Raw genomic sequence first — 23,856 nt, forward strand, 5'->3', positions numbered from 1 at the left:
TCTGTACACATATGAAACATAACTTTATTTCAAACAAGTCTGCTACCTCAGCTTTCTTTGAGAGCAATTAGCAGGTGAGCAACTTCAGATCTCCTTATTTTTTTAAAAAAAGTCCATGCTACAGTCTGGGGTAATGGAATGTAAAGGAAGCTAATGCCAGGATTCCAAGTAACACCCCCAACGAAAGAAGACTCCGAGGCTTGAAGTTCCTCAAAGTTCCATTTTATTAGAGATGTCATATTGGCACATCTGGGAAAACCCGAATCTGAAAGCTTCCAGGTTTTCCCCACCCAAAGGAAAGTCCAAGTCCCTGCCCAGCACCCACATGTCCATCACATGGTCTAATCAAAACACCGTCCCAACTGGAGATGCCTCCCAGTTCCAGCCTTCCAGGGCAAGATGTCCTTGACTGTCTGAGAAAGGAATGTTATTATGACTATATATCACCCATGCTCCATACAATGCCCCCTCCCAATTTCCAACAGTAGTAAATGTGGCAGGCCTGAAGGCCCAATGCAAAAGATGGCATCCAGGCCAGACAGCTATATTCAGTTATATCACTAGGAGGAAGGCTTAGGTGAAAAATCTGGACAGGGACTCCCTGAGTAAAGGCAAACATAATTTAACTCAGTGAATCATACTCTATGATTGAAGCAGTTTGTAGAGTTCTTAAAACACTTATAAAAGAAATCAACCAGATACTTTGTCTCATAGGTGGCAAGCTCTATGGCCCCTTCACAAATTACATGAAAAGGGGAAAACCTTATTTAAAGATGCAGGTCCCCTTTCATCAAGGGTCTTTCTATCCTCGTCTATGCACAGTTGAGGCAGAAAATCGTTAATACAAAAGTTGTACCAAGCCAAAACGTTGCTTGCTTTTAGATTGCCAAATCTAGCCAGTTGCCAAACAAGCAAACAAACCACAGCTTGGCGTACACGAACTCAATGAATCCTGCCAGCACAAACCTGAGGAAACAGAATTGGCAAGTCAATGTTAATTTATGTAATTTCAATGTCTTTTCACAATTCCGTTGATCATCCTTTGTAGAGGAAGAAAAAGTTCCCTCAAACTGATGCTGTTAAAAAAACTCAAGACACTCAAACCTATGCCATGCTTTCAGTACATCAGAAATAAAACATAAAAGATTGGGTGAGAAACATTTGTCACTCTGAAGGGCAATAAGCATGAAATTAAAATGGCTATACTAATCCTACCATTATCAGTACAGGAATGCTGTATTTAGTCAGAAGAAAGCAGATGTAGTTTGACACCTGTGGCTTTCTTCTAAGCTGCTCAGGTATCTATAGCCAAGCTCAGGAGACTGATATATTTATAACTATATGAAGATTTTAAACCCAAGCTAATGTAAATGTAATCCCAGTGTTTCATGATAGAACAGAGTTACAACTGTACATTTTATAACTGTAATATCTATAATATTTATAGTATTTTATACACAAAGCAGATGTATGACTGGAAGAATACTTTTTACTTCTGATAATAAAATAAGTACATACAACAAAAATGAAATTTCAAATGTTTATTTTCAAGTTCCTAAAAAATAGGGCTGTGGAACAGCAATAAATACATAATGACTATACAGAGTATTTAGTTTTTGCTGATTCAATTATTGCATGTGTGCACACATATCAATATAGTGTAGTCAATGCATGTGTTCAGTGACATTAATTTCTTGATTCTTGATTGAACAAATTTCATCTGAATTTAAAAACGACAGTTCAATCTTGCCACAGGATCCCATTTATGAAACATTATGGATTACAGCAATTAAGAGGTTTGGGTGAATCTTTCAGTTTTAGTTTAACTTTAAAGAATATGATTAATTTGTCCTGCCCTGCTGTATTCCTTTTTACTTGCTCCTTGCTATTAATAAGTCATAAGATGAGATTTTTGTCATTGTCTATTCCTTTGTACAATCATGATTTAATCTCACATACAGTTTTTTTAGGATAAACCCACAAAACCCAAAAAGAAAAAAAAAACCACTGAGTTAAGAACTAATTTTCAGATTACAATCTTATGTTCGTTTGAACGTTTACTTCCAAGTAAGTTTGTGTAATATATTATAAAACTTTATAGCAGTCCTGGCTACTCCAAACTATTTATTTAGAGTAATAAAGCATGCTGCTATGTTCAATACACAAATACATTTTATAATAGCCTTTATCTCATTCTATCCTTCTCTTGAATATAGTAAACTCCAACACAAATCTAGCTGTATAAAATATTTCCTGACTGGCCCAACTATTTCACTTGGTCTTAGTCAATATTAATTGCTTCATAAAAATATACAATTAAGCCTCGTGGTTCTACAGACTGTTTACTGCTGCCGGCTGCAATTCACTGCTGTCTTACCAAATTGAAAAGTCGTATTTCATACAGTTGCTGGATTTCAGTAACCTATACTCTATTATTCCAGGTAAACATGCAATTGCTAAATGCCAAGAAAACATTTACAATTACTTGTACCAGCCTCTACTATTTTTTACAGGATCACTTTATTCAACAAGATTATGCTGACATAGAAAAAAAAGATTATTCCTATGAACTTTTATATTTTACTGCATGTTCTAGTCATTCAGAAGACAGATGTCATCAGACAATTTCTCCCTTGAACTATAACAACCAGCAGACACTCAGGCAAATATTACATAAGGATTCTTAAGGTGCAAACTTGATATCTTCCTTTAGTTCCTTAAAGAGGTGGGAAGATTAACAATTTTATCTCAGTCAAGGAGTAAAACTGAAGAGAGATGACAAAATGATGAGGAAAAGAACAAGGCTCACACGTCTATCTCATAATTGAAACTTTAAAGGTAGAGGTTATGGGGAAAACAGAACAATACTTTCTGGGGGCCCTCCCATAACGTAGTAATATGGTGGCTTAATGAGTTATTTAAAAACACCAAAAGACAATGTTCGGTATATTGTATCCAATGGCCTCCATTCTCCAGGGAGCAGAGTAAATGGCCAAACTCACTCTGTCAATTTTATAAGAATGTTAAGGCTCTTGTACAACTGACATTTTAAAGTAGAGATGCAATATCTAAACCACTGGATTAATGCCTCCCCCCTCACCAGACACAGCACTGCCGGTGATTGGAACTGGTAAGAACTGCAGCCTAACAATGACCAAATACTGATGAGGTTTCCACTCATTTTAAAGACTCACAATGCAACCTAGGGGTCCAACCACATAACTCTAGCTGCTAAAGATACTTGGTCATGCTAGGCAATGCATGCTTTAAGACGGAGGCAACTTTAAGAGTTTTAGCCCTTGCTGTTTTGAAACGAAGTATTCCTAGTTATGACAGGAAGAGACAGGACAGCTCAAACTAGTTCCAGCCACCATTTTCTTCATTTACACATTACTTCAGTAGTCATTAATAGCTTTCCTGCCCACTAGTGGTACTAGGCTTGTTTTAAAACAGATCACAGAAAAAGGTATCTACTAAAGGATGTGAAAGCAGAAAAATTACCTAGAAAAAAATCTGTTAGTCAGTATTATTTAGTCTAGAATTACACCAACAGATTTACACTGTTCCTAGAGAGGAGTATCTTTCCAATGTTAATACTTTTCTTTTAAAAAATCATAACATTTCTTAGGTTTTTTTAGCTGCACTCTGGAAGCAGCAAAGAACATAATAACTGAACTCTGCATGTTGTAGAAAACATTAGAAAGTTGTTCAGAATCATTCCTGAAGTGGATCCTTAACATTGTTTTCAATGAAAAACTACCCTGATAGAATCGAGAAAATTAAGCATTTCTTCCCACAATGACCATCTTGATAATTGTAGAAAGTCTACAAACAGGACATCAGTACAATAACCTTTTCCTGATCGTGCTCCCTAGCCAAAAATCATGTTCTCTAGCACTCAGAGGTAAACTACATCCAACAGTGATGATAATATATAGTATCATAATGATCAGGAGCAAATTGTTTGCCCTCCAAGAACAGCACTGGTAAACTATATTTAGATAACTGAATTACAAGACAAAACTTAGGAATATAAACTTAATTCTTCTGCACTGCATGTAAATATTACCCTCCTAAATAGAAATACAAAATTCTGCAATTTTGCTAAATGTTTAGAGATCAATACAAAGGTATAAATTATTGGAATGTTACTCTAGATTTGAGGATGTTAAGCACTAAAGTTTTAAATAAGAGATCACCTGTTGCAAAATATTCATAAAACAAGATTAGGTGTTGAAATTGTCAATAACAATATAAAATTATGACCAAGAACATGCCTAAAAACGTGTTCATCAAAAATACAAATTGTACTTAACCATACAATTATGACTATTTGCATGAAGATGACACACTTTCGTGCCAAAACCTGTATATCTTTTACTCAAAATAAAGATTTTATCTTTTAAATAAAGCCAAATAAAAAATTACTAGAAAAACAATGATACAAATGCTGAAACTAGCTTATTAAAGTATACTTAATTAATTTACAAATTTGTTTTTATAAGTACAGGTTGAATTGTAAAGAAGTATTTGTAAAATCACATAGTTATAAATGTTTATGTAAACTTTTCTTCTGAAAACATTAGAATATTCAAGAGATTTGTAAAAGACCAACATATTAATAAAATGAACATAGTTTAACTAAAATGTTTCCATGAATAGAACAAATTTTCCTTGAATTATATGCACAGTTGCATCTAAATGAGTCTGTTAGATAATATCCAGCTGAAGAAGCAAAATCCTTGCCCCTTTTCCAAATATGAATTCTGTGACACCCTGTAGATGTGGAGAAGAAGAACCAGAAAAGAATCTATTGTAAGCAGTCCATTCCTATAATACTGGATGTAATTCAGTATTAATTCTGTTGCCTGCGTTTTGCTGATCTCATTTTTTCAAATCGTGATTCCATCTCTTCCAGGACTTTGGGTGTATAGCGTACAACCAATTTAACTTTTCCTTGAGCTGCTTTTAGAAGTTCTACAGCTTTTTCATGGTGCTCCCCTTCAACACTCTGAAAAAAAATTACATATATATATACATATTAGTATGTATTCAACAAGTATTCTAAGATTCAAGGACCATTATTTATAATGTAAGATTTATGTTTCCTTTATCATACATTGTGGTCTCCAAACCATTCCAAATTAAAAATCATGTTTCTCAAACCATGAGTCCCGATGTTATTAAGTAGCCCATACAATGTTTTCATCATCATCACAGTCCATGTGATTGCATTCATTTCCTTAGAACACACCATTACTGTTTCCTTTAAAAGACAGGGACCTTGCTATCTTTTTTCCCAATGTGTCATTTTCAAATTTTACTCAAGTACCCATATTGTAATTGAAAATGAAAATTATAAATTGTAATTATGAAACAATGAATATGAATATACTCACTCTTAACTACCGATGTATCACAGAAAAAGAAACAACTCAAAACGTAGTGTTAATTTACAAGTGGAATCAGAAAAGTAAATTTTGTAAAAATTCAAACTAAATCATACATGAAGCAAAATTTTTATAAGGAAAAAAGCTGAGTTTTGGATTTACAAACATAGATAATATAGTGAGAATCAATCTTTCATAAATAAGCTTCCTACAGTTACATACAAAAGTTTAAGAAAACAATAATATAGCAGGTGTAGAAGTTTGAAAATCCTTCCAGTTGTTTCAGTTAAAAATTGTTAATAATATCTAAGAATTGATTTATTCAGCCTTTGCCTGTAATAGCCAGGTGAAGACAATTCCACAAGTGAGCAAATATAGTTTTAACCTTTTAGAGTAGGAGTCTCCTGTCTGCTTTCAAGACCATACATGCTTCTAAACATCTGTTTGGCTATTTGAAAATACAGATCATTCTTGCCAATCATCAAACAGTTCTATTCTGCTTTTGAGGGGGTGGGTGTGGTAACCTGAAACATAGATAATATTTTCTTCTATTGGCTAGAAAATATTGTGCAGATAAAAAAAATAGATTTAATTATATAACAACCCAATTCTGATGACCTTTCACTAGGCATTAAAAACTTGACTTTTCCATCAAGTTTAAGATCCTGATAGCTTTTGGTTACACTGACTGTGAGGCATTGCATTATTATTGGTTGCTATTTATGTTATGTTATTTATGTTTTTAATAATAGATGTGTTATTTTTTTATTTTGTTAGCAGCCTACGGTCATGTATATGAGATGAGCTCCAATATAAATTTATTTCAGTAAATACATTTAAAGATATTTAAGTACATATATTCTAGTAGCATCACCTCAGTCAGTAAAGAAATTTAAACATTTAATTTTAGCAAGACAATGTAGAAAATATCTCCAAATCAAATATGAAGTTGATATTCTGAGTCCTGCAAGGAAAGGTGATAAAGAAAATCCTAAAGCAAATGTAGAAAGATTCTCGTACCTGGCTACTTTAAAAATTTGAAAGTTACTAATTTTGCAAAAGGAGAAGTTACAAAGTATTGACTAAAAGGGATTCAGAGTTCTGCACCTGCCATATTCACATATTTCATATTCTGAATCTGTATACCCTTGCATATAAATTGTTACATATATATCCACTTCTGCAATCATGTCATGCTTGTACTATGCAGACCTTTTGTCAACTTTTGTTCATTTAAAACTTACAATTTGACCAGTGGTGTCTAACTTTCGATGCACTGTGTACAGTAGAAACTAATTAAATGCAAGAAAATTCTTTGCAATCCTAAAGATGGTTAATCTACTTCCCCACAGTATTTCATAACTTCACTGCTTCACCAATATACAAGCAGCTTGTCTGTTAAAGACAAATTACAAATGGAACCAGAACAGAAAAGGCAGCAGGGATTGTAAACATCTGGAAAAACATGCTAACCAATTGAGTATCAATATGAAGGTCTGGTTTGATTAGCTAAAACGGATCAATTGAAATATAGATAACAATAAGGTAGCTCAGCAGTCTGATTTAATTGTGCATAGAACAGCCAAATCTTTTTAGTCAGGGATAGCAAAATCAATTTTTTTCACAGATTTACATTTCTTTTTTGTTTATGTAATAAAAATTAAAGTCTTGCATGTAAGCATAACATTTAAATATTACTACATATATATCAATATTCTGACATACATTTTGATATAAGGCATCAATGAATGAATTGGGAAATATAAAAGCATATGGATAACTTGCAATCAGCACGCTTGTTTAGCATGTACATAGATCTAGATGACAATCAACTCTAATTAAAGACTGAACTTTCAAAGCATGCCTAACTTAATTTTATCTAAAAAGGAAGTTCTGGGAGGTAAATTAGATTAAAAGAAAATACTGGACCCTAATGATAAAACCCAATATAACTAAGATAAGGAAGCCAAACATTTCAGCTCCTTCGTTTTAACTATAATGATATATTTCTTAATGATATTCTGACAAAACCATTGTTATTTTTTTAAAGTATGTACTCACTGCCTTATTTTTAAGTTTAAATGTTACTTCATAAAATGTCAGTTTTGAACTAACAAATTTATAAAATTTCTCTAATACAGTTATATTTCCCCCTGAGCATTTCAATTGCAAACCACAACCACCGTCAAATACTTCATATCCTCTTAATGCCCTCAAGCGGTCACACTTAGCTACTACAAGCGGAAATTGAATTCCATCCCTACCACTCCGTTTACAGAAAGAAGTTGGTCTCCACGCTTCAATCCCCCGTGTCTATCAGCAATACCACCTGGGATAATTCGGGATATATAGATTGGAGAATTTTGCTCCTTGCCGCCCATGATGTTGAATCCAAGCCCTTCGTCTGTTTTGGGAAGTTCAACGACTCTGGGATGTGAATGACCTTCACTGGCGGCAAAAGCAGCAACAGTAGCCTATAAAATCCAGAAATCTCTAGTTTATTCTTCAGTTCATTGGATGTATTCATTCTAACATCAATTTCAAAATATCTTGAAACTGAAATTGGTCAAAAGCCATGAATGTGTTCAAGTCTCAGGATTGCATTCTGAGGAAAGTACAAATCAGTTAAACATATTCACACAAACTGTCATTTACCATATTTTGCTAAAAAGCATTCAGCGAAGGTGTTTCATAATCCCACCTCCTCCCCGTGTGCATCTTTCTCCCTTCCTTGCCATCTTAATTTCTAAGTCAATTTTAATGTTAAATATTACTTCAATATTTTAAACATCGTTTTGTTTTTTCTTGGTTTTTTTGGCTGTAAGCCACCAAAAGTCACTACTAGGCAAGATGAGTGGCATATAAATTTAATAAATAAATAATAAATACATGAAATGACAACACTTGGTCTATTTGCACTTTTTGAAGTGCTATTGTTTATTACACAGGCACATTTTTATAACAAATACAATGTGGTGTATTTTAACTTATTTTGGAACAAAGTACAAGATGTTTAATAAGAAACAGGCACAAGTGGATTAACAACAAATGTTCCAAAGCCAGACTGTATCTTTCATTCTATTCTGCCCTTCAAGATAGAAAGATCAGATCCTGCTACAGGTAATCCTCGCTTACTGACTATTCACTGACCACTTTGAAGTTACAAAGGGCTGAAAAAATAATTTTATGACTAATGGCTACATTTATAATCTTCCCAGCATCCCTCAGTCATGTGATTACTCTTTATAGTCAGCACATAATATCCTGCAATTGATCTATTTTGTTTTTTTTCCCTTGCAGAAAAAGAAATGGAAGAGGAAGGGATTAAAAAGAAACTAAGCAGGTATACAATGGGGAACATACATTGAAAGTAATGTGCTAGTGCCAGCAGCTGCAAGCATATTGTAGTGTAACAGCCCAATATATTCCCTATTTTATTCCTGTTTCTTTTTCTCTCCCCTCACAGAGGAGAGATTGAAGATGAATCGATTACAAGAGTAAACAAACACACAATGGGGAATACACAAGGCTGCTTGTGTAGCACATACTTGCAACTACCAGCTCCAACATATTGCTTTCAATGTGTACTCCACACTGTATACCTACCATGTTTCCCCGAAAATAAGACCCTGTCTTATATTTTTTTGAACCCTGAAATAAGCACTTGGCCTTATTGCCATGCACTCAAAAGCCCAATTGGGCTTATTATCAGGGGATGTCTTATTTTGTGGAAAATAGAGTATATACTTTCTTGTAATCTCTTCCTCTCCAATGAATGTCAATACAAACATTAATTCCCTTCCTGTATATAATCCCAGCATCAGGGAGACTATTCAAAAGGTTAGGAGGAAAACAAACCAAAGGTATGAAATTGATTAGTCTTGGCAGTTTTGAACCAGAAAAACACAGTTGCAGTCACGTGATTTCCCACTTAGCAAATGCTTTGCTTTGCAATGCAAATCTCAATTGTCATTCAATGAGGACTATCTGCATTCACAACTATCTTACTATATGTTTTTGTGTAATATGCACAACAAGTACCAATCCAGCAGACATGTGAACTAGAAAGTATCAAACATGTAGCAACCTTATGTAAATGGATTAGTAAATATTAACTACTTCAGTTCATTATTTGGGGAGAATTTAAAAAGGGCAGTTGAATAGTAGCAGTGCCCATATACTGAAACTATTATTCACTGGGATATATTCATAGTTTAATAACTTAATTAGGACTTGCTAGAAAGAGTCCACTGTTAAGTACTTTTTTCATTTGTTAGCACAATCTCTTACCTTTGCTGTAGCATTAGCTCTCACTTCTGGGCTACTACTGATGTCGACAGTCTCGTACACATGTTCATATACCTTTAGAAAATAAAAATATTAACATACGTTTTAACTAGGTAGAGATCATAAAAAATATATGCAGACTGTGAAATTATATTATTATAAAAATCAAACTGAATACTGATATTAAGTTTTCTAGCTCTTTGCTTCTAACAGATATACATCTGCTTATTGCATTTTAAGTGAGGAACTTATATTTTGTCACCAGGTAATCCTTGAGATACAACAGGTCACTTAACCATCAATCAAAATTACAACAGATTCGCCCCAAAACTACATATGATTTTGTTTTAAAGTTACAATGGCTGCAGTACCCCGCAATCATTCACTGTTATGACTGACCATGGGGAGACTACAGCCCCCTCTTCTCCGTCCATCTCAACCTGAAGGGACCCTGCAGATTTGGGCTTGCTCCCCATGCCTCCTGGAAGCAGCCATCATTTTCAACACTCCAATAATTCCTCGTGGATATGGCTGCTTTCAGAGTTTTCCCCCCTGGTCAGCTGGATGTCGGAGAGACTGCAAACTTCTTCTGGCTCTTGTTAGCCTTTGGGAAGCCAGCTGCCTGCAATTCAAGGGTGACAGCTGCAGGCCTTCCAATTTTTATCCCATTTAAAAGCCTTAATTGCTAAATTTACTGCATGCCTGGAAACAGGGTGACAAAAGTTCCTTACCTTCATTCCAGGCTGAAGAGCAGAGGAAAGGAAGCAACCGAGCAAAGAAAATCTTTCTGCACCATCTTTCAGCTCTGGAGGAGCTGAAGAAAAAGTTCAGTCTCAAAGAAAAAGGGTCTAAAGCACAAACATGAAGCAAATGGCCATGACAGAAACTGGGTCCTAATAGGGAAACAAAAAGCTTTCCAAAGCCTTCCAAGCTTTTTGCTGTCTCACTTCCTTAAATCAAATAAATTTAGCAAATGACGTTTTTAAAAGGGATAGTGATTGGAGGGAAGAGGTGGAGATTTTAATTTCAGCACCTATTTTTTTTGGGGGGGGGGATCAAGAAGTCTGTCCTCCCAACTTTGGTTTTTTTTTTTTTTAATTGAAGAAATGTAAGTTTCTGGGGAAGGAGTGGGATAAGCAAAGGAAAGGTTTTAGATTGTTCCTGGAGCTGCTGGCTTCCCAAAGGCTAGTAAGAGCCAGTAGAGGTTTGCAGTCTCCCAATGGGCAGCCATTTGTGGCAGGGGCCAAGCACAGAGGCTTTCCCCCGCTGGCCAGTTTTTTGGCTTTGCAATCCTTTATGGACCCAGCTGGATGGCAGGCATCCCCCACCCATGAAGTACCACATGACCACTTAATGACCTGCAAGTTCAAAGTAGGGGGTAGGGGATGTTAAGGAGGCTGTCTCCCTTAATGATTGTCACCACTTGGAACCAATTGTCACCACTTGGAACCATAATGGGCAGGCTCCATTATGGTTACAGGTCAAGGACTACCTGTACATGCATTTCAAAAATAAACTTACCTCCCTTACTGCATTACAAAATTCACTTTGAAGGACTCTTTGTAAGGCCTGCAATTTTTGAGGGGGTACCTCACCACTCCTTTGCAACTTTTCCAGCAACTCAATAGCTCGGCAAATATCTGGAGGAAGATGTAATAAAACAACATGAGCTATTTGGAATTTTACACAAGTAACATTTTTAACGTTTTGACATGGCTGCCAACAACATGCTATTCAATAACATACAATTTCAATTATATTCAGATATTCCCTTTACAAAGGAGTTTCTGTATTTCCCATTTTAAAATTAAGGAGTTTTAAACAAGGCATAGCTTTCTGAATGATTTTTCTCCTTCATGATGTGAATATCTCTTATCAATTTTCATAATTTCTATCGTATGGACAGAAGGGATCTGCCTATTATATTATCCTGTCCATTATTTTCATAACTAAGTTTTGAAAAAGCTGCACCAAGTTAACAGTTTTACATGTTTTTATGGGGGTTTTGTTTTTGTACATCACTCAGTATCCATTAAGAGTTGAATGTTTATAATAAATATAAATAATCATAATCATTCAATGCATACTTCTTTGGGATTCGGATCCATAATGCAATAATAGTATCCAAACATTCGTATTAATTTTCTACTTGATTTGAGCATTCAAGGTAGCCTAGGATTGCATTCCAAATATAAACGTTCATAATATTCCTTTAATTGAAGATATCCTTTGTGTAAAATATTTCTGCTTGTTTGATCTATACTTTTTAACAGTTGTGACTTTTTTGCATTTCCTAAATCCAATCCATTCTCAAAACAGCAAAAGAAGGATGAGGTAAGCTATTGGAAATTCTTCACAAGCCATTCAAACTTTTATTTCTTCAATTTTTTATAGGCTGATGAAGGAAAAGACACCACTTCACATATAAATTTTATCCTAGCTGTGGCTCAATAGTCACAAATTTAAATAAACTGGCTTGGTGGCATAGATTCCATAGGAATTGTGCATGCCTTGGGGAAAAATCCCAAATAATGGGCAAAACGTTTTCCTAAGGAATAAAAATTGGAAAGGGAATTTGTTCTATATAAATATCCTGTGTTTTAAAAAGTGTGATAAAAAACAAAACAGAGATACAATTAGTAAACATCTTACTGAAGCATGAGAAGAAAAATGAATTTTCTACATGGATTAAGGTAATTCATAGGATAGAGTGATCTTAAAATCAGAAGCCTATATTTGCTGTGACATAATTAAAAATGGTAAAATACATTTTATCTGACAAACACTACCTAATTGTTGCAGTAAATCCTTGATTCTATTCATTATGACAGGCTTTGTTTTAGAGTAGGAATGGGTAAGTAATATCTTGCCTTTGGTTGCAATTCCAAAAGGCCCTTTGTAATCAATTACTTTATTTAAAACAGAGTAATCACTCAAATTAGTGGCCACAGTGGCCACTAAAATTTTTATAGGCTAAGGAAATGGAGTTCAGCAACATTGGGTAAGTAACCTTTCCACCGTTTTCTAATTCTAATTATAGTAAACATCTTGTAAAAGTACTTGCTCAAAAATATTTTGCCTTCTTCAGTAAAAGATAATTCACAATTTCAGTTCATGATCCAAACCAGAATGATCATCATCATCATTTTAGCCATTGTCTATCCACTGCAGGATGATGGCCTCTTTCGCATATTTCCAATCAATATGATCTGGAGCTTTCTTTTGCCAATTGGGCCCATCATACTTGCTGGTGTTGTCAATCCATCTTGTTTTAGGTCTCTTTTGTGGACACCTTTTATCAAGTGGGATCCATTCTATGACTGCCTTGGTCCACCTGACATCAAGTTCTTCTTGCTATGTGACCAGCCCATTTCTATTTCAATTCTTTTACTCTCTTGTTATTGTATACTTTTGTTTGTTTTTTAATCCATGTATGGATCTTTCTATCTTGTCTTGTAATGCTGAGCATGTGTCTTTCCATGGCTCTGCGCCACTCATAGCCTTTGTATAAATTGTAAGGTGAGTGTCCATGTTTCACCATCATATGTTAGCACAGGTAGCACAGACTAATCAAAAACTTTTCTCTTCAGGCATAGGGGGAGGCTGTTCTTGAAAATTAAGCTTAGCTTCCCAAATACCTGCCAACCACATTTAACATGCTGTTCAATTTCCTTTATTGTATCAATTTCCACTGAGATCCATTGCTCAAGGTATATGTAGTGGTCTACTACATCTAGTTCTTCTCCAGATGTATTTGGTGAATTTGTTAAACATAACCTGGCTCTTTTTCAGTTTTATTTTTAAGCCAAATGGTTCTCCTGCTTTTGCAGTTCTTGAAAAAAACCAGAATGATAGCGGTTTTAAATACATGTTACTTACATATTTCAGTTAAGACCTTAAAGAATTACAGTACTATAGTGTATGCCAGGGTTTATCATGTCTCATGTTTCAAGATCTCAGAATAGGTCTTTAGCAAAAACTGAAGTGGCAAAAGGATTTTAATATAATAGGGCTCTATGTTTCCTGGCATAAAATGTTTTGCAAGCAACTGCCAGAAGCTTAATTACTGGGTATGGAAATCATTAACTTTGTTAACCATCAAAACAGCTGAGCAAAACCAATATTTTCCACAGCAGTCTTTGAAGATTAGAAATCAAAACATAGAGGCTTCACGTGACAAAGGGCAGGCCCAACAGCCGAGTCCAAGCATCATATTCTTGTGAATATTGTTTAATTTGTCTTGAGTGACTGAAAAGCAAATGATAAAATACTGTCCAGAATAAATATAATTACAATAAGCCACTATAAGACTTCTATAATCTCAAAAGCTGTGACAGTTCTAGTACTCTAAATGTACTGACAGCTACTGATAAACATTTCATAAGATATAATCAGAGTAACCAAGCTTAACCATTGGCAAATGCTTTTCTATTACAGTTATGACTTAAAAACTGGCACACTTAAAAACTTCTGAGAATGATTACATATAACATTAAGAAGTGGTTATTTATAGATTTCTTTAAATTTTGCACAAATAGAAAGTTAAGGATACATGCTTTTTTTTTATTTAGATATTCAATCTTTAGTGACAGATTGTGATTATATTATATTGGGAAGTTTACATGTTTCCTTTTTTCTTCGTGCCTTTTCACAAAATTCTTCAAACCTTTAACAATCCAATAGAGGAAAGTTACCCAGGTCACTCTCTTGGTATGTTATTTTATATCCTTTTCATTATTAAGATATTAGCCAGCTTCTTTTGTATATTAAATGTAACGTCTGTTTCCATGTAATTTTTGTAGCTTGTCATTTTTAATTTCACTTCCAAATCAGTCTCAACCTTGTCAGTAAAATCTGTTCCTCTTCCATAACCTCTTTTAAACACAGTCCATCTATAGAAGCAGACACCCTTAAAATTATCTTTTGGGTCCATTGTTCAAAAATGTGCATTAGTATGTCAAACGTTAAAATATTTTGCTTCATTCTGTATTTGAAAGTTGAATTTAGGTGTTCTTCTTTAATTGTAATTTTTAATTCCTTCTAGTTGCCTCTAGTGTCCAATTTTTAAAAGTCTTTATCTTATTTCTTATAGAAGAATTCAAAACAACAGCATCTATGAAGATACATACATACACACATATATTCATATACATTATAAAACCTATTGATCCAAAGGTTCACAATAGGTAAAAAGCAGTTAATGAGCAATTGTGGAAAATGATTAGAAAATATGCAAACCCAATGTTCTTTCAAAGATCCTATGATTTGAACAACGTGGTTATTCCCTTGCCTTCCAGAGCTCTAAACCCGCCAGGAGAGCACTATCTTGCAGTCTCTTTGCAAGGAACCCTTGTGGGCAATCTCAAATTCTCTCCTTGTCCAGAGAGGAATGATCAAATAACCAGTCTATCTGCCAGTTCTTCATTTCACCATGGATGTCAATTCTGGTTTTTACAAAACCATTTTCAGCCTGCAATTTGTTGGGAGTTCTAATCCTCTAGGACAGGGGTGTCAAACTCACATCGTCACTGCAGCGTCACATGATGTATCGGGACTTTCCCCCTCTTTGCTAAACCGGGCGTGACCGTGGTCAGCATGTGACGCATCCAGCCCATGGCCGGGAGTTTGACAACTCTGCTCTAGGAAAATAGATGTTGTAATCATACATCTTGCAGAAGAGGCAAGACAGAAAACAGTAAGTTTCTGTTTAAGAAGCTTCATTATTTATTTGTGATATTTTGAAACATCTTGAATTTAAAAGGCACATTGAGCAATAAGTTTAGAACGGGGTTCTAAACCAGGGGTATGAGATGATATTCTAGGAGGTGCGAAAACTTGGGTTTAGACCAGTGATGGCTAACCTTTTTGCCGTCATGTGCCAAAAGCGGGGGGAGCGCAGGGGTGTCGCACGCACGCAGGCCCACACCCATAATTCAATCTGCATCCCCCCGCGCATGTGTGCTCGACCCCTGCTCCCCCCGCTTTTGGCATGGTGGGCGTGCATGCGTGCACTGGCCAGCTGATTTTTGGGCCTTCCGGGCCCACCGGAAGTCGGGAAACAGTCTGTTTCCAGCCTCTGAACGGCCTCTGGGGGCAGTGGTGGGGAAGGCCCGTTCTTCACCCTCCCCAGGCTCCAGGAGGGTGGGGAAAGCCGTTTTCACCCTGCCCAAGCTCTTAGAAAGTCTCTGGAGCCTGGGGAGAGCGAAAAACGGGCCTTCCCCACCACTGCCCCCAGAGACCGTCCAGAGGCTGGAAACAGACTGTTTCCTGACTTCCGGTGGGCCCGGAAGGCCCAAAAATCAGCTGGCCAGTGCACGCATGCACGCCGGAGTTGAGCTAGGACAATGCTCACGTGCCCACCGCTATGGCTCCGTGTGCCACCTTTGGCACACATTCCATAGGTTTGCCATCATGGGTTTAGATATTTCAAAATTATAGTGTATATATATATATATATAATTATGTGCATATAATTATTTACTTTTGTAAGGGGTGCGAGAATATATAAGAAACATTCTAGTGATGCAGGGTATAGAAAAGGTTGGGAACCCTTGGTTTAGAATATGGCTTTGATCCAATTACTCTTGTACATCTGATTTTGTAAAAGTTTTGCCATGAGGATAAAAGGTGGAAGTCTATTTATTTTTAGTTTCTTAGAGAAAAGTCAGAAGTGTACAACAATGAAGAAAGTTATTAGGATATGCTATCTAAATTATGAATTTGGACAAGCTTCCTAATTCAAGGCTTTTCTAAACAAACCTGAAAGGAAAATAATCTAATATTGTTGTTTAATCCTTACTTGGCAGTTCACTTATTGTTTGCTTTTACTGGATGGAAAGATGCACTGCAAAATCTTATAATGCCTCAGGCACTGGGGCCAGGATGTTAAATCATTGGTACTCTTATATTTCAGTGTATACATGGGAACCAACTTTTTTACAGGGGCCTTGATATAAATTGTTTTCTTAGTTTTTAATAAATTTGACATTCTATATAGTTTGCCATCCAGAATTTCACTGGTGAGCCATTTACACTTGATAAATAAATGTGAAAATATTTACAGACCCCTCCCATCCTGGATATAAAATGTTTCAACTCCTACCCTCAAAATGACGCTATAGAGCACTGCACACCAGAACAACTAGACACAAGAACATTTTTCCCCAAACGCCATCACTCTGCTAAACAAATAATTCCCTCAACACTGTCAAACTAGTTACTAAATCTGCATTACTTTTAATCTTATCATTCCTATCACCCATCTCCTCCCACTTATGACTGTAACCTTGTTGCTGGTATCCTTAAGATTTATATTGACTTTTTCCATATGACTATAAGTGTTGTACCTTATGATTCTTGACGAATGTATCTTTTCTTTTATGTACACTGAGAGCGTATGCACCAAGACAAATTCTTTGTGTGTCCAATCAGACGTGGCCAATAAAGAATTCAATTCAATTCAATTCAATTCAATTAATTGAAATAAAATTAAATGTTCTAGTTCAACTGCCTCTTGGGTACATACATATTATTTCAGAAATGACCGGAGATACTTCATTTTTAGATAAATAGTATTATTCCTTGGTTTCTAACTCTTTTCTCCTTCAAAGAAATAATTTTTAAAAAGTCTTTAATAATTTTATTTTCTAACAACACACACCAGATGTTTAGAAATTACCACTTTACAATACATTATTTACAACAAATGCATGATCTTTAAATTTTACATATAGTAGTTATAACCACATACATTTGGGATTAAAAATACATCTGCATCTTATTCAATCCAAGGTATATTTAAAATATAGAAGGAAATAGGATCTTCATTTGACCTTCCAAATGGTCAAATGAAGATCCTATCTGACCATCTAAATGTAGACATATGAATTTGGCTACCCACAGAATGAATAGCTTGCATGTTAAAAAAAAATTTTTTCTTCGTCGAAGAGTTAAATGTGCTTTTTATGAATGGATCAAAAATTGCCTCCAAACCTCATTTTCTAACTGCTTTACCCTTACTAGAACATAATGGTTCCTAAAACATAATGAATATATTCATCTAGCTGGCAAATCACCTACCAAAAGAACTTCAACATCATATGGATTTAAATTTGAGATTAGAATATTTTTGACTTTTCAGCCTTTTTAAGCCTACAACCCTGGTAACTTCTTGAAGGCTTCCCTTCAATGTATGGACCAGACCGAACCAAACTCTAATCAAGTTCTGAATGGAAACAAAATTGGCCAGGTGCTTATCCATAGCATGTCGAATTTGACGCTTTTAATATTGACTTGTGTGTGTGTGTGTGTGTGTGTGTGTGTGTGTGTGTCCATCCTGCAACGTTGTGTGAACCCATCACACAATGTGTAGAACCTAGATATAATATAATATAATTCTTTATTGGCCAAGTGTGATTGGACACACAAGGAATTTGTCTTGGTGCATACGCTCTCGGTGTATATAAAAGAAAAGACACATTCGTCAAGAATCATAAGGTACAACACTTAATGATAGTCATAGCAAATAAATAAGCAATCAAATCATATTAGGAAACAGTCAATATAAATCGTAAGGATACCAGCAGCAAGGTTACAGTCATACACTCGTAAGTGGGAGGAGATGGGTGATAGGAACGATGAGATTAATAGCAATGCAGATTTAGTAACTAGATTCTACAAACACACCCAAAAGGAGTCCCTGTATAATGCAAATAACGTAAATTAATCGCGTTATACCAAGGAGGCAGCTCCCTTATGTTCATCGTTGGTGGGTATTTGGAGGCTCTTTTACAACACAAGCTTTCATCGAGAGCGGCAACCTCAACGAGCCTTCGGATATTGTTGGATTACAACTCCCCATCTACGCGGGTGAGAGCTGATACGGGCTGTAAATCCTCTCAACATCTGGAAAGCCACCCCCCCCTCCTCCTCCATACACCCCAGCTCAGGATCTCCAGCGCCTGCCAAGCACGGTGGAGAGCTCAGAGTCCCTCCCTCTCTCTCTTTTATTTTACACACACCGCCTTTAGTCGGTTCTTCAAATTCCCCCCACCCGTCCCGTCTCGACTCCCCCTTTTCATGAGCGGCTCATCGTTGGCTCGCCTCTTCTCACCTCGCTCCAGCCGTACAGGTTCCCCCAGGGCCGCCATCTTCCCCTCCACCTCCTCTCCTGCCCTCAGCTGCTCCAGCGGAAGTGACGTCGGCGGGAGGCGTTGCTCTGTTTTAAAATGACGCGAGGCCGGCAAGGTAAATGGAACGTTCGGTCCCCTTTGCCGCGTTCTTCTCTTTCAGCCCCTCGTCGTTCGTTCCGCGGGCAACAAACTGGAGGCAGTTTTTCTCTGTGTTCCGCGAGACAGTCCCTCTTTTCAATTAAAAGCGTGGGTAGCTTTTGGCGCCAACTATTTGCGCTCTCTTTGCCCGGAGAAGGTGGCTCATTTTTAGTCTCAAAGGTGGTGTGTTTTCAAAGGTGGCTTTTTTTTTCTTCAAGAGGCAACTGGATTTTCTGGTTTTTCTTTGAAGACGTTTCTCTTCTCATGCAAGAAGCTTCTTTAGCGCTGACTGGATAGTGGAGAATGGAAGGATTTATATTCCTTGCAGACAATTGGTCATTTGCATCCTTTTAGAGAGTGTTTGTTTCTTTCATTCATTCATTCATTCATTCATTCCATCAAGCATGTATCTGATAACAGATACAAGTGTAAGCATAATTTTGAATACATGAAATGGATACTAATAAAAAGAAACATTAGGACAGGGATGGTAGGCACTTAGGGTTAGGCTTAAGCACACCCCTTAAAGAGCTCTTAGGAATGGGGTGAGGTCTACAGTAGACAGTCTAAGGTTAAAGTTTTGGGGGTTTGGGGAAGAAACCACAGAGTCAGGTAGTGCAGAGTCAGGTAGTTGTTGAGGCCACCTGGAGGTTTATCTGTATCCTCAGAGTAGTCACTTGAGTAGTGCAAATGGGTGTGGAGCCTTCTTGGAACTGTTGAAAGGAAAGGTGTTGTAGACTGGAGGTAGATGATGTCGTATCCAGTCCAACCCCCACCATCTAGTCACAGCTGAAGAAGCTTCTTGGACGACAATCGAAATGTTTTCAAAGAAAAAAGAGAAAGTCCAGTTGCCTCTTGAAAAAGCACCTTTGGTACAACCGTGACTTGGATGACTGAGCACACGTGGATCATTTTAACTGTACTGGCATCAACGTGAGAGATTTCCTACAGCCTGAAGAAAAGGAAACCTGCCAGATGAACTTCTTTGGGCTTCAGACTGTTTCTTCAGTGAGTCCGTATGAAAAAGGAAGGAAGGGTGGGAGGTTGATAAAGGGCTAAGCGTGGCCCAGCCATTGTGGGCCGGTTGCTGTGTAAAGCATAGGAAGAGCCAAAGCCATGCCTAAGTTTACAGGTAGTTCTCCATTTAATGACCACAATGGGGCCCCAAATTTCTGTGTTAAGTGAGTTGTGTCCCATTTTACAACCTTGTTACCATTGTTAAGTGAATCACTGCAGTTGTTAAGTTAGTAACGTAGTTAAGTGAATCTGACTTCCCTATCGACTTTGCTTGTCAGAACGTTGCAAAAGGTAATCCTGTGACCCTTGGACACTGCAACCGTCATAAATATGAGTAAGTTGCCAAACGTCTGAATTTTGATTATGTGGGGATGCTGCAATGGTGATAAGTGTGAAAAACCATCACAAGTCACTTTTTTCAGTGCCATTGTAACTTTGTCACTAAATGAACTGCAAGTCAAGAACTACCTGTATTTATCAAACTTGTATGCCGTCCATTAAGCCGAAAGCGAAGAATAACTGTTTGATAAACTAGTTAAATCATCATTCTAGCCATTGCCTATCTACTTCGGGATGAAGGCCTCTTCCGCATGTTTCCAACCAATACTTATTTATTTATTTATTTATTTATTTAGTCAAGCATGTATTAGATAACAGATATAAGTATAAATATTATGAATACATGAAATGGATACAAATAAAAATAAATAAAATAAAAATAAAAGGGAACATTAGGACAGGGACGGTAGGCACGCTGGTATACGGTCTTAAGCTTTCATTTGCCAATTGGACCCACAATACTTGCTGATGTCGTCGATTCACCTTGTTTTAGGTCTCTTTTGTGGTTGCTTTTTATCAAGTGGGATCCATTCTGTAACTGCCTTGGTCTGCCTGCCATCAGTTCTTGCTATCTGACTAGCCCATTTCCATTTCAATTCTTTACTCTCTTAATGATATTGTATACTTTCATTTGTTCTCTAATTCACATGCAGGTCTTTCTATCTTGTCTTGCAATGCTGAGCATGTATCTTTCCATGACTCTGCGCCACTCGTAGCTTTTGCATCGATTGTGAACTGGTTAAATAAGATGGATAATTTCTATTGGATAAATCTGTAGGCTATCAGGAGCAACATCCTTCGCAGTAAGAACATTTCAGCAGTGGAACTAATTATCAACTGAGCTGGCTCCCATTCATTGAACTTGTTCAAACTGAAGCTGGACAGTCGTCTGGGATGGGCTGAGCAAGGAGTTAAGTTGATAGCCTTAAAATGGCAGGTTTTAGCTCTGATTCTATAATTAATGGATTTTCAGGATGTGCCCAACCAGATGCTGCCAATACATCCTCAAGTTGTACATAATGACATATGGTAATCTGTAGTAAATTCCAAATCAAACTTCCTACTGGAATTTCTTTGATGAAGTTTGGCAGCTTTTAAATCTGGTAGTAATTGAAATTTAAATGCTTCCGCTCTAGTTTCAATAGACCTTTGTTTGACTTGCTTATGAGCTCTGACAAAACAATACTGTTTACACTTCGCAGGAAATGTGCAAAGTTGCGTGAGAACCTTCAAGCCTGATTGAGTACGACAACGGAAGGGAGCACTGCATGGATGGGATGAATATAATTGATTCACCTGATTGCCATTCTCAGTGACTTGCAACACCTAGTCCTGTTAGAGGATGGGTCATTTTAAACCTGTTTAAAGATACAGGTAATCCTTGTTTACTGACTGCCTTGTGCATTGATTATACAAGTGTGAGGTTACAACAGGGCATTATGACCACAGCAGCATTCTGTGGTCACATGAACTCCATTCACATGCTTTGCAACCAGCTTGCAATAAGCAGACTTAATAAACAAGGTGGAAGTAAAATCATAAGTCACAATTACATTTTTTTGCTTAGTAACCATAGCATTTTGCTTAAGCAAAGGAGAACTAAGGTCATGAGCTCATTGAAATCACATGCTTTTTTTTTGCTTAACACTAAGTTGCCAGTCCCAGTCATGGTTGCTAAGCAAGGATTACCTGTAAATTAAGTAATCTGTTAGCACAGATATTAGTGATATCTGATCTCATCTTAGAAATAATCTTTCCTGCTTATGCTAGCATTATTATTTGCCTTGCAGGGTAGGAGGTGTTACTTTTACATTACTCAAGTAGTATTGAATGCTTACTACTTCATTCTCTGCTTGTATTCAGTTGCTCACATACCAATGCAGCATTTGTTTCCCATCTCTTTAGGAGCTGCTGCTGTATTTCATCCGCATCAGCTAACGGGGCCACCTGGATCTGTTGAATGAGATATTGCAAAGTTGTCTGCTTATATATCTGTTCCTGGAGGAAGAGAAGTTATTTTTGCCTTTGTAATAAACACATGACAATTCAATGCCTCATGTTATATTTTTTGTTATGTTTGGTATACATATGTGTCAGTTTCTATATGTTTAGCTCTGGGGAAGGGTTTGGTTAAATTAATGATAAACATGCAATATCTGAAGTAACCTCCACAATTTATGAAGAGTTATATTACCAGTTGAGCCAAAGAGCTTGTTTTACTGAGACTGCCTCAGTCTGATTATCATGTAGAAGTGGATGGTGATATTGGATGAAAAACCAAAGAAAGTGTGAGTGCAACAGATACTTTGTGCAGTAATGCCAATGAATGTCTTCCTAGTGGATCTTTGAAGTTTTTCAAATTAATGTTACTCAAAATGAAATGTATTATCCTTTAGCTTATGGCATCAAAGCCAGGAAAAATACAGAAGATTTGGACTTGCATATTGGCTTTCAGAAGAGCAGATTTTGATGTACTCAGACACAAAGTAGATTACATCCATTGGCTTGAAATTCTTAAGGAGAAAAGCACCTGGGAAGGAGTGGAAAACTGGAAACTGAAGTGCTAAAAGTGCAAATTATTCCTGCTAGAAAGAAGGGAAATTGATCTCTATTTAGACCACTGTGATACATAGTTTTTTCTGATGTATTTGAGAAGAAAAAGGGACAAACATAGAAAATAGGAGTATATAACCAAAGAAATATGCAAGTCAATTGCCAGAAACTATAGGATTTGGGTCAGAAAGGTATAAATTGAGAATGAACTGAGGCTTCTTTCAAAAGAATAAAGGGCTTTTTCAGATTTATCAGAAACAAAAAAGGCTGCAGAACTGTTGTGAGGTAAAAGGAAGGGAATTGATAGTGGTTGATAGTTATATGGCAGAGTGACTTACATTTAATATCATAATTCTCTCAAAGGGGAACAAAGCCCTAGTTGATCACCTTTGTGCCACTCATGGATAGAGAAAAATGCAACTCAGAATTGACAAGGAAATTACAAAAAACACATAGCTAATTTAAATCCACATCTCTAGGGCCAGATGAATTCCATTCTAAATTACTGAAGAAATTAGGAAAAGTGATTACAGAGCCACTAAGTGTAATTTTTGAGAGCTTCTGGAGGATTGGTAGCAGAGGTGGGTTTCAGAAGGTTCTGACCAGTTCTGGAGAACCGGTAGTGAAAATTTTGAGTAGTTCAAATAACCGGTAAATACTACCTCTGACTGGCCCTGCACCCATCTATTCTCTGCCTCCCGAATCCCAGCTGATCGGAAGGAAATGGGGATTTTGCAGTAACCTTCCCCTGGAGTGGGGTGGGAATGGAGATTTTACATTATCCTTCCCCTGCCAAGCCACACCACGCCCACTAAGCCACATCCAAGACTGGTAGTAAACTGGTAGTAAAAAAAATTGAATCCAACTACTGATTGGTAGGTCCCAGAAGAATGGAGAAGAACAATTGTCCCAAAAGAAAAAGCAAAGGAAATTAAGGATCTGTCTGTCACTTTGACATCAATTTTGGGCAAGATTCTTGGGCAGATAATTAAACTGCATGT

General features: G+C 36.6%; 1 protein-coding gene and 1 long non-coding RNA gene across 3 annotated transcripts; one reads left to right on the forward strand and one right to left on the reverse strand.

Moving 5' to 3' along the window:
- Window positions 1–1,526: 1,526 nt before the first annotated feature.
- On the reverse strand, window positions 1,527–18,862 carry LIN7C (lin-7 cell polarity scaffold C). The gene is made up of 5 exons (XM_034417219.2): window positions 18,790–18,862; window positions 11,199–11,317; window positions 9,681–9,752; window positions 7,655–7,864; window positions 1,527–5,011 (listed from the first exon to the last, which is right to left on the reverse strand). Exons 1-5 carry the CDS (start codon window positions 18,824–18,826, stop codon window positions 4,856–4,858), a joined length of 594 nt encoding a protein of 197 aa, XP_034273110.1. The 5' UTR covers window positions 18,827–18,862; the 3' UTR covers window positions 1,527–4,855.
- On the forward strand, window positions 18,846–22,352 carry LOC117665401 (uncharacterized). Of its 2 annotated transcripts, XR_015729733.1 has the most exons (4): window positions 18,846–18,923; window positions 20,242–20,297; window positions 21,081–21,676; window positions 22,208–22,352. It is a non-coding gene; the product is annotated as an uncharacterized LOC117665401 (long non-coding RNA). The 2 variants fall into 2 exon arrangements; XR_004591337.3 differs by lacking the exon at window positions 20,242–20,297 and having other exon boundaries at window positions 18,846–19,954.
- The last annotated feature ends 1,504 nt before the right edge of the window (window positions 22,353–23,856 follow it).

This window comes from Pantherophis guttatus, chromosome 1 (genome assembly GCF_059756535.1).
Source record: "Pantherophis guttatus breed Tessera chromosome 1, ASM5975653v1, whole genome shotgun sequence".
NCBI classification, from domain to species: domain Eukaryota; kingdom Metazoa; phylum Chordata; class Lepidosauria; order Squamata; family Colubridae; genus Pantherophis; species Pantherophis guttatus.

Coding starts and splice junctions, on each gene's coding strand:
- LIN7C (XM_034417219.2), bottom strand. CDS start 18,826: ATGGCGGCCCTGGGGGAACCTGTACGGCTGGAGCGAG. Junction 9,753..11,198: donor TTTGTAATGCAGTAAGGGAG/GTAAGTTTATTT, acceptor TATTTTCTAAAG/GTATATGAACATGTGTACGA. Junction 7,865..9,680: donor GAGCTAATGCTACAGCAAAG/GTAAGAGATTGT, acceptor TGGATTTTATAG/GCTACTGTTGCTGCTTTTGC.